The sequence below is a fragment of the Seriola lalandi genome, unplaced genomic scaffold (genome assembly GCF_002814215.2).
Source record: "Seriola lalandi dorsalis isolate HSWRI2012SDOR001 ecotype SW California unplaced genomic scaffold, Sedor1 jcf7180002053637, whole genome shotgun sequence".
Taxonomy (NCBI): Eukaryota; Metazoa; Chordata; class Actinopteri; order Carangiformes; family Carangidae; genus Seriola; species Seriola lalandi.
Window position 1 is genome coordinate 17,917 of NW_019524190.1, and position 11,467 is coordinate 29,383.

At 40.5% G+C, this 11,467-nt stretch overlaps 2 protein-coding genes across 2 annotated transcripts in view; both read right to left on the reverse strand.

Moving 5' to 3' along the window:
- The window catches only part of LOC111651443 (Na(+)/H(+) exchange regulatory cofactor NHE-RF1), a 16,796-nt gene extending 13,824 nt beyond the window's left edge, over nt 1-2,972 (reverse strand). The window contains exon 1 of the mRNA XM_023401386.2: nt 2,288-2,972. Coding sequence (XP_023257154.1) covers nt 2,288-2,758 — 471 coding nt within the window. The 5' untranslated portion in view covers nt 2,759-2,972. The remainder of the gene's footprint in view (nt 1-2,287) is intronic.
- An 828-nt stretch (nt 2,973-3,800) lies between these two features.
- LOC111651444 (ras-related protein Rab-37-like) overlaps nt 3,801-11,467 on the reverse strand; it is a 12,921-nt gene continuing 5,254 nt past the window's right edge. The window contains exons 2-9 of the mRNA XM_023401387.2: nt 10,312-10,422; nt 9,470-9,511; nt 9,216-9,282; nt 9,042-9,094; nt 8,887-8,952; nt 8,122-8,178; nt 7,811-7,887; nt 3,801-6,406 (exon numbers count right to left, since the gene is read on the reverse strand). Coding sequence (XP_023257155.1) covers nt 6,301-6,406; nt 7,811-7,887; nt 8,122-8,178; nt 8,887-8,952; nt 9,042-9,094; nt 9,216-9,282; nt 9,470-9,511; nt 10,312-10,422 — 579 coding nt within the window. The 3' untranslated portion in view covers nt 3,801-6,300. The remainder of the gene's footprint in view (nt 6,407-7,810; nt 7,888-8,121; nt 8,179-8,886; nt 8,953-9,041; nt 9,095-9,215; nt 9,283-9,469; nt 9,512-10,311; nt 10,423-11,467) is intronic.

The window sequence follows — 11,467 nt, forward strand, 5'->3', positions numbered from 1 at the left end:
GAGAGAGAGGGAAAAGCCACCTGGGAGCAACATGAGGATACCTGTTCTCACTGCAGCTGTTTGACTTGATTCACCTTCTCTGTCGTATCGATAAAAACAAAATGAGAAAAAGTTCAATGTAAAAAGAGAATCTGCTGAGATGAATGATGAGATGAAACGGCTGCAGACAAACATCATTTTTCCTCATTTCGAACGATGATCTCTCCGACATCTCTGTGTGGTAAAGATTTTATCACATGCCTGAACACATCTGCTCCTGACACCCAGCGCAGTAAGAACAGCGCCCAGGTCACGGCTCTTTTAAACCTTCATACATAAATAGATCAATAATAAAAACAATCATCAGCTCAAGTGATATTATGATGGTTAAGATTTTACAACGTAATGTAATAATAATGAATCACCACCAGCTCCTTCGTGTTGGTTTGTAGCCGATCCTTATCTCCTACTTACTGAAGCGGCCATGTCTAAAAATAACCACGTATCCCATTATTTTCTTATGAAGTCCTGAATAAAGTCTAACTGTGGGAGTTCCACAATGAGGCTATTTTACATCACAGTTACACAACATTTAAATCAGGGCCCAGACTTTGCTCCGGCTAAAACACTTACATAGTCTGAGAAATCTTCTACTTTTACAACCAAAGATTAATGTTATAAAATATGTTTTATAACCCACAACAAAGGCAGGATTACAGTCAACCAAAGAAAGAAACGTGTATCAGAGTATTTCAGTTTTTGCATGTGGTGCACGTCAGACCATCGGATCAAGCTGTTTTTGTGATATCTATCTACGAATCTGAGTCAGGAATTTCAAAAATGTTGACACACCTTAATCCAACACTAAATACTAGTCACTGTGAACATCTTCAAAGTGATATTCTATCTTTAAAACCCTTCTAGATAACGAAGCATCTGATCCAACAAGCCGAACTGGACCGGGAATTCAGGACAAGAAGCTGAGACACCGACACACATTTCTATGACAAAGGCCTGGGACATTTCACTTTGCTGTGTCACCTCTCTGTTTTAGCTTATAGCCGTTCACTGGCAGGTGGAGGAGGCTGCTTATAGAGGATCTATTCACATGTAACCTTTGCAGCTTGCAGGCGATGCTGGCCCCAGATCAGATCGGGAGATATAAACCAGGGGCCACTGCTGCTTTGGCTGATGAATCTGACTCCTACATTGCAGATATTTGGAACGAATTGTGTTTTTAACTATCATTGAATATGTCCTGAACCATCAGAGATTCTGTCGTTAATAAAACGGTAGCTATCCCTTTAATACAGTATATTTGGGTGTAATGGGGCATTATAAACAAGGCTGCAAATCAATGATCAATAATCTTTTATGCCAATATGGATTTTTTATATCATTTTTTGCAGTGATGTAAAAAATTACCTTCATTGACCTGGTATCTCATGCACTGGATTAGTCATAAATACACATTTCCATCTGGATATTTTGTCAATAAACTGTTGAATAAAAAACAGTTTGTTGATATAAATCTAAGTGATGTAACATAAAAGTATGCTTGGGAACACATTATAATATATAATATTATAATAATGCAATATTTTCCAGCATATGCAATACTTTCATAATATCAAAAATAAAACAATTTAATTTTTTTTAAATATTTAATATAATATAATATAATATAATATAATACAATATAATATAATAATATTTTTGGCAGCTTTGCACAGTTTGTCCTACTGCTGAGTCTGACCCTTTGCTGTGCTTACTGTACCTTGTACCTTGGCATGTGACAAATAAAACTTATATAAGATGACATACTATATGAAAAACACCTGACACATAGAATACAGTCATATAATTATGTTATTATTGCAAAAAACAAGTTAAACATGAAATACAATATATCAATTATAAAAATCTTGTTTTTTTTAATTATCAATATTGAATATGTCGCAATACTTGGGCTGAAACATGTCAACATATTAATATTGTATAATATATAAGAGTTGAATGTTTAGTGAAAGATATTTATCTAAGGGCCAGAAAAAAAACTTCCATGGTGAAGTTTCTTGTAGCTATATATTCATATCCCAAAACAAACTCACATGATAGAGGATTTTATAAATATAACCAAATCCTATTCACAGGACAAGAGGTTAACAGGTGACCTTTTGACCTGACACCTCTCAAGGTCTGTCTTTGAAGGCATTTATAAATATGATAAAGTAAATATGAATATTATATTATATTGTATTATATTGTATTTATAAAGTCTAAGTATTGTACAGTAACTTTTCTGTACCTTGGTGCTGGAGCTGACACTCAGCCTCCCCGACCTCTCCGAGGAAGTATCCCCGTTCTCCCGCTGGACCGGGCTGGACCCCCTCGGGGTGCCGTTGCTCTGTGAGTCCCCGCGGTCCGAGTCGCTGTCCCCGCCGGGCAGGGGAATCCCCTCCGAGGCGAACTCTTTCCGGCACTGCAGGTTGTGTTTCCTCAGCAGCTCCGTCGTGTCGGCGTCGACCACGATGAGCTCCAGAGCCCCGGCCGTGGCTCGTATCCTGGCGACCACTTGCTGATGGCTCTCGCCCTCCACGCGCTCCCCGTTCACGAACACCAACCGGTCGCCCGCGAGGAGCCCGGCTGCGGAGGCGGGAGTGTCGGGCTCCACGAGCCTGATGAACTGCCCGGTCTTGCCCTTCTCTCCGTGCAGGTGGAACCCGTAGCCGCTGGTTCCTTTCTCCAGCACACACAGTCTGGGTCGGAGGCTCGACATGTTGTTCCTCTTCTAACTTTAATCCCGAACCACTTCAAAGCCTTTAAGTAAAAGAAGTCACTCAACCACCATAGAAGGAGTGACACCTGTACCAGAGCTCACTTCCGCTCAACTGACTGACTCAACTTTCCGGCTGCTTACTCTGAGTTTTCACGCCTACAGCAGCTCACGGATCCTCCCTCCTCCTTCTCTCTGTGCTGCGGTCCAACCTCCAGTCCGACCCCGTCCCGCTCTGAGCGGAGGTACCGCCGTCAAACTAACTCCACACGATGAGCGCGCGTCGCAGAATTTCAAAATAAAAGCAAATACCGCTCATATTGTTATAACCTCATCAGCAACCGGTGCTGTAGAGAACTGAGGGGAATGTGGCATAAAACTTGGCTACTACATAATGTATGACCTATAAAATTAAAGACGTACATATCATAATTTTACACAGTATATATCCAACACATTTATATTTATCCAAATATTAAGTAGATTAAGTATCATTACATATTATCAACATAATAATTATGACACTGAATTCATTGTTAATTCGATGATCCTTTATGGCAGATTTCATATACACAAAGATAAACTTTTACAGACTATATTAAGACTTTTGACTTTATTAATACAAAAAAAGGAATAAGATCGTCAAACTGAAATATACTGAAATATAAAATTAGGCAAAACTCAAAAGGTTTGAGTATGATGCAAGTTTATGGTGGGAGAGTTTGACACGCGCATACATACACACACACACACACACACACACACACACACACACACACACACAGAAGGTCAGAGGTTGTCATGTCAAGTTAGATAATAAGACAACAATTATTTAGTGATTAAGTTCATTTATCAGGAGACTCCATTGATCTACTTTGACATTTAGTTTTGAATGAATGACTGCATCATATTTTGGGAGAGGCTGTGAATGAAGAGGACTTCCTCCCATAACCATTCATATGTAAACACTTCACACACACATCACACACTGCGGCTACAACCATACTGGCGGCTGTGGAGGACACCACTCTCGATATAAAGTGTGTTCAGTTAAAAATACTTTATTTTTTATGCAGCATACAACACATCAAAGACAACCGTCATCAGCTTGGTCTGAACACACACAACTGCTCAGTGTGTAGAGACTCTAATGGCCACAATCTGAATAATATTAGATTATAAACTGTATTAGACCTGAGCTGACTCAGAGCATACAATAATTAATCAATATGAAATATTTGCATTGCATACTGTTTATCAAACAGAAGTTCATAAACCTGCTTGTGTGACAGTAAAACCTGAACATGAAACCTCTGTTGTGACATCATTCGTGCTTTAAAGCTGCACTCATCAATATTTTTCCATTAGCAATGGATCAAATTAATATTTGAGTAATTGTTTTGGGCGTCTGAGCGTTTTTTAATCCCAAAAATTCTGCAAAAATCAACAACATATGGCAAAGTTAGTTACTAGCTAGTGAAAGGAGTGTAGCACGGCGCAACTAAAGAACCAGATTTGTATCTCAGGAGTTGGTGGAGACCAAAACAGAGATATTTACATTTATTTGGCAGCCAGAGATTCAACTTCAACAAATGCTTATGTGTCTGTGTGTCTGTGTGTAAATTGGCAACTGTTTGCTAACGAATGCAGCTTTAATATTAGGTCCGGTGTTTCAAAACTAAATTTACCCTGAGAATTGAGTTCAGATTTGATCAGATATGCTAATTAGTTGTTCATATGTCTATGTTCATCTTGATGCAAATATAAATAGAGTTTCGTATGTTCGGGAGGCTCTGCACATGCATGCAATCCAGCAAACATGCAACTGAGCTTTAAACTGAAGTTCATAATCAGGCTGTTAAAAGCAAAAATATACAATGTTTTTAGGAGGAAAGTAAAGCAGCCAACGTGTCGAAAAGCAAGTGTCACTCACTCACAAATACAACGGTGTTTCCTAAATGAAGGACGAAATCAGAAATCCAACCGCGGGTGATAGTCAGGTAGCTCGTCTCCTGCAGCGGTCCTCCTCTACAGACACATTTCAGGAGACCCAAACTTTTTTTCTGTTTTCATCACTGACACATTCCTGTGCATGTTCACAAACAGAAACTCAGGCGTGTCCCTCAGCTTCTCCAACAGCAGCCGGCCGTCAATCATCAGGAGCAGTTCGTCAGGAGGGAACCGGTCTGACTCGGCCGCAGACAGACGGGGCTTTTTGTCCATGTACTTGGCTTTGAATTGCCTCCATGACACAGTGTGTGGCCTTTGTCTGGATCCGTCGGTAGATTGCATCATACACAAGGTTGCAGCAACGTTGGGTTTTTCCCTCAGGACGCTTCAGCAGAGACTCTCAGTGGTTGTGTGGGTGCTCAGCAACATCCTCCACTTTGGCTAAACTATGTGTTTACAGATGTTTATTGTTCTTGCATCAGCTATGATGTGGTGCGAAATGATCCTTAAAGGAACAGTTTGACATTTTGGACTCATTTGCTTTTCTTGCTGAGCGTTAGATGAGAAAATTTATACAATCTTTACATGTTTAAGCTAACTTTAAAGCTAGAGCAGGCAGTTAGCATAGCTTAGCATAATGACTGGAAGCAGGGGGGGGGGGTCACACCTTGTTGTTTTTATATTTCAAGATTACAATGAATGAATCACCTCTAAAGCTAACTACTGGTGTCAGGTGTGTTTTTAGCAATGCTTTCAACATTGGGGGCGGGGTACGTTAAGCAGGGGGTATATAATATATAATATGTATAATTACGTTTGCCACAAAAGATTCAAAGGATTCAGTGGCTATATGAGCTCATGGTAATTTATATTGATATTTTGGGAGTAAATAGGCTTTGTCATGAGTATTGTTTTAGTGTGTCTATGACATGATTATGGCTTGTTGTTGCGTCGCGTTTCCTCTTGGGCGCTTTAATTCTACCTCATATGATTGACAGATGTTTCATCCAATCAGCTGCCATGTTAGTTTTTTTTATTCAAACAGGTTCGAACCTGAAAGCCTTCGTAGATCTGTGTAACAAACCAGAGAATGACACAACTGATCTTAAATAACTCGTTAACGTCACTTAAGAACAAATCTATTTGTATAAAGTTTTGCATTTTGCTGTATTTTAACAGTTCATCTCGGGGGGTTCGATGACGGGGGGTCTGGACCAGATGTGTCCTCCTACCTTCAGTCTGTATGCTAAGCTAGAACCACGTCCTGACTCCAGCTCTGTGTTCAACACTCTCTCATCTCACTCTCATAAAGAAAGCAAACAGCGCACTGTAAGGCTGGACTCTCACATGATTTGATGAGTCATTCTGAAGAGGCGGGGGACCCTGCTGTGGTTTGGTCTGTCCTCTGATCTACGTTTGGTTTTCAGTCTTGAATGAACGGCAGCATCTTATTTTGGGAACAGCGGTGAGTTAACGGGACGTCCTCCTCCCACTCGGTCGCCCCCGGTGCGTCTCGGACAGTCTGTTCACCCTGAGCGGTGGGAGGAGGAGGAGGAGGAGGAGGAGGAGGAGGAAGAGGAGGGTTTAGATCAGGGCTAGAAGTAGCTGCAGCAGCCTGACTTCTCCTTCTGTGCTTCGATGTATTCGTGGATCTGGAACTTGGGCTGACTCGGGTGCTGGACGGCTCGGTGCTTCAGCTCCCTGAGGAACAGAACAGAGTTTGTGTCATCCACCTCTGGTGACATGGAGGTTCCTGCCTGACCACGGCCAGCTGAACAGAACAACTGTCTGTAAAGCCAGATGTGCTTCCCTGCTTTAAACAGCTGCTGACCTAAAACTGTTGTTTAGAGGATTTTACATCGTGGTCAGGAAAAAGTTTTGTGGCAAGAACAAACACTTTGTTTTGTTGTTATAGAAACATGAAAAGACAATCTGCAGAATAAGGAGTGGTTCAGTCTGAACAGTGTTAGGGAAAGAAGAACAATGAGCAAAATGTTTTTTATAAATAATTTCTGTCATGATTTGCCCCTGTGCCTGTGTTACTGCCCTGACTCTGTTATTTCCTGTTTTATTTTGAAACGAGTTTCGTCAAGCGTCTCTTGCTGTTTTACTTCCTGCCCCGTGTGTTTCCGGCCCCTGTGATTACCTGCTCCGCCCTCATGTGTTGCACCTGTGTCTCCCTCCTTCTGTATTTACTTACTGTACTTTGTGTTTTCCAGACTGAATCTTTTTAATCTCCCTTATGTTGTTGCTGCTTTTGACCGTTGTTAATAATGTCATGTTAATTGCTAAATCTTCTCTCATGTAAATTAAAACAGTTTTGATTATAAAAGTAAAACTCTAAGAAAAATTGTTAATAAAGTAAATAAACAAGTTTATATAATATTCCTCATATAATCACATTGATATAAATCAGTGGTTTATGATGTTTTGTTTAAAGAAATCAATGTGATCATTATTATTGTAATATGATTTAGGTTCATTACATTATGATAAATATTTTAAGGTGAAAATGAATTATATTATAAGTGATTCATATTCAGTATCATACATTAATACATTGGTTGCAACATATATTATAGTTTTTTTCTGTATGGAATAAATTATTTTTATGGGGTAAAATTTGTTTTTTTTTAATTAAGTTAATTTTAAATTCCTTGGTAAAGGTCCACTAATTAATTATTAATTAATTAATCAATTCAATGAAAAATACATTAATTACATCTCTATTAATGAGTCAAACTGTAACAAATGAGAAAATAGTGAAATTTCTGATGAAGCACTGAGTTATTAGATTATTTATAATAATAAATAATCAATACTCACTAGAAATATGCTTCAGCTCAAGCTTAATGAGTTATAGTGCAATAACATGGATTATTATATTATATATTATATAATCTTTTTCAGAGGAGCCTCTTATTAGATTGAAGTCTGTATCATATTGACCCATTAAACACCAGATATAATCAGTTACATATTGATGATAATTCAGGAAGCCGCGGTCAAAGGAATAATATAATTAGAGGCTGTTTAATGCAGAGTGAAGAGAAGATGGAGACGTCGTTGTGTGCAGAGAGTTAGTGTTAAAACACAGTCTCATACTTGGCCACGGCGGTGAAGGCCAGCTCTACGTTCACTCCAGTCTTGGCACTGGTCTCCATGAAGGGAACTGAATATTCCTGCGACACCAAGAGGAGAAACAACAGTTTATAGTCTTTTATATTCATGTCTAATGTCAGTTTATTATATTTAAGACCATCAGAGAATTTCAGCTTGACTAAAGGTCTGTGAGCTGTGTCGTATTTACATCCATTCAAATGAAATGTTGGACCAGATGCAAATATCAGACACAGCTGCAGTAAATGTATTGTTGCATCAACAACAGAAACCAGGTCAGTGAACAGATCACTCACTCTGGCCAGCCTCTCTCCTTCGTCTCTCCTGATCGCTCTCTCACCGCTCATGTCGGCCTGACACACAGATTCACAGCGTTAACACAGAACATCTAACACAACAAAAGCGCTTCATCTCAGTCACCGAGCGTTTACATCTGACAAGATTTAAGTCTCACAGCAAATGTGCTCGTTTGCAAAACAAAGTCTGACACGTTGTCAGTTGCTACAGAAGCCCGGAAAGAAAAGGGACACTTGTTTTTTTTTTGTTTTTTTTTGCAAGGATCATTTTTCTATTTTTTCCCCCTTGAGGAAAGTGATTGTTTGTCTTTCTGGGAAGTGTTCGGTTTGGTAATACTGACTTTGGCCACAAGAGGGTGAAGTGCACCACGCTGACCCCGGTCTGAATCAGACTTAAAGCATTAATGTTTCCCTCCACGTGATTTTTAATTTCTCCAAAGTACGTGTGTTACCAAGTTATATAACATCACTGTTCTGTTCCTTCTCTTTTCTAGAGATGTAGTTTATTTTATTCTCACAGAAACTGAGACAAAAAGAGCCTCCATGCGCCTTTCTCACTCAAACACATTGTGTATCCTAGCAGCTGATTGATCGACCTGCTCATCAAAACCTCTGTTCAATTGATCTGCCAATCAATTACAGCTGCTTTTATTTGTAAGATTCGTTTTCTTTGTGTTTATCTCATCTCCTCTCAGCTTTCTCCAAGCGTCACTTCTCAGCACTCTTCCCTTCACTTGCTGAGCTTCTCCAGCTTTTCTCTCTCACCTTGTTGCCCAGCAACATGATGACTACGTCGCTCTGCGCATACTCGTGGATCTCTGTTAACCAGGCCTGAGACAACAGAGACAGAAAGACACATGAACGCATCGTTTTTATTTCCTCCTCCTGACCCACTCATCTCCACATCTGTCCAGACTCACCCTGATGTTGTCAAAGGATGATCGGCTGGTGATGTCGTACAGGAGGAGCAGGGCTTTGGAGACGAAGCGACAGAAATGATGAATCAACACATGCACACCCGAACATCACGGTAAACTCTCGTGGGTAAAAGTCGGTGCATGCGGCTCATGTAGTAACGTAGATCTGTGCCTCACCGTGTGCGTCTCTGTAATATGCATGTGTCACGCTCCTGAACCTCTCCTGTCCCGCAGTATCCCAAATCTGAAACAGAGACACGAGCTATACTTGGAGCTCTGGCCTGGTTTCACGTGGCTAACTATAATTTTCAGTTACAACACTGGTGCCCAGAATGAAACCAGTCTGCGCTCTAAAAATAGGCCGTTGTTATGAAAGCACTTCAAGTTTTTGTTCTTGTTGTTTTTCCACTGGGACTGATTTTCTCACTGACCTGTAGTTTGACCTTTACGTCGTCCACAGTCACCACTTTATTCTGAAAGGAGCAGAAACAGATTTTAAATGAGACTCAAGACCGAAGGATAAAAAACACCTCAGTTACTTTCTCTCCACGCAGATGGTTTGTTCGTCCAGGTTTAGACATTTCATCAGATTAAAGGCAGAGTCACACCACGTTTATTCCCCAAGACTAGAGCATAACATCCACTTCAAATGTTCACTTTCCATTGGTAGAAAATCAGGTTCTGGAGGTCATTTATTTTCACTGTAATTGTGAAACAGTGACGGGACGTGTGATTGTGTTGGTTCAAACACTTTCTGTAATGAAACATGTAAAACCAAAGATCCTATCAGACAAAATCTTTGTGTCAGTTTAGATCCTTGATGTGAGAAAGTTTTTGAAGCTAGTATCTGAGAAGCTGTTGTAGCTACAGTTTGTGCATTGTGGGTAATCCCGGGATCTTTGACGGGTGATTAGCTACAGACAAATCCAGCTGCTGTTTACTCAGCTTCCCCTGTTACATCAGTTATGATATTGCAGCTAGCTAAGACGAGCTAATGACACTGTGATTTATCATCTCAGATTGGTTGAAGTTGTTTTACTAATGACCTTGATGGACAGTTAGAGTGAACTGTGGAGCAGCTTTCACATTTTATTTATCACACTCAGTTTATATTCATGTTAATATGTGTCTGTCTGTGGAGTCGCTGCACGCCACTGACTTCTGTCTGTCATCACAGGTTTCCAATAAATCCAAAAATAACTGCACGGCGAGAGATAAATATGTAAAAAGAATCATATGTAAAAGACACACACACACACACACACACACTCACCGTGAATCCGATGCCCACTGTGGCAGAGAAGGATCCGGGGATGAACTTTCCCTGGTCGAACTGCACCAACAGAGACGTCTTCCCCACGCCACTGTCCCCGACCAGGATCGTCTGCAGGAAAACACACACACACACACACACACACACTTAAACACAGTTAAACACACTGACCCAGTCTGACTCTACATACAGCCACTGAGCACTTTATTAGGAACACCTGCACACTCACACCCAGCAGGTGTCACAGTCTGTCTGAGTGTTGTTTGTTCATGGCCACAGTTCACGGCTCCTAACTTTCACCTTCCTGACAAACTGCTCCGTCACTATGTGAAGGTGAACTGGGAGTAAAAGGAGATCAGGTCCGGTGCAATAAAACCATTTCATAACGTCCAGTTGTGAGTCAGCGTCTGCGTCACGCTGGACGTTTCTGCTTTCAAGCAGCACAGATAAAAATAATATTAATATTAATAATAATGATAAGAATAAAATAAGAAGCATTATTACAGTGTGAGTCACAAACTGGAGGAGACGACGTCCAGAACAACAGGTTAGTCACACACACACACACACACACACACACACACACACACACACACACAAGCTGTTGTGACTTTTTGAGTTTTGATGCTGTAAATACAGGTCGAGTTTTTTCATTTTGAAAAACAAAAGACATTTATTAGTCAGTGGACGTGACGTCAAGTCGTGAGAAATCCACAGTTCAGAACCTAATAAGGGTCTTTTTTTCAAAATAAAACACATTTTAAAGTGGCCTTTTATTGTGACCAGCCCAAGGAACCTGTGCAACACTCATACTGAGTAATCAGCATCTTGATGTGACGCACCTGTCAGGCCGAGGGATGATCTCAGAGAAGGAGAAATGTTCACTAACATAGATAGATATAGATTTGTGAACAGAATAAGAGACATAAACCTAAACTTACATCATACCTGTAATTCAACAACACCTGTGTGTTCACGTCACAGACAGTCCAGGAGACGTGAACTGACAGCAACAGGACGAGACGACTGAAACTCTCTGTCTTCACTTCCTGTCTGTGTCCAAATTCTGAGCAAGAAAAGTGATGTCTGCACTGCACAACAATTTTGCCTTAATGCTTTATGGATGATGAAGGCTGATGGTGGGGGGGGGGGGGGG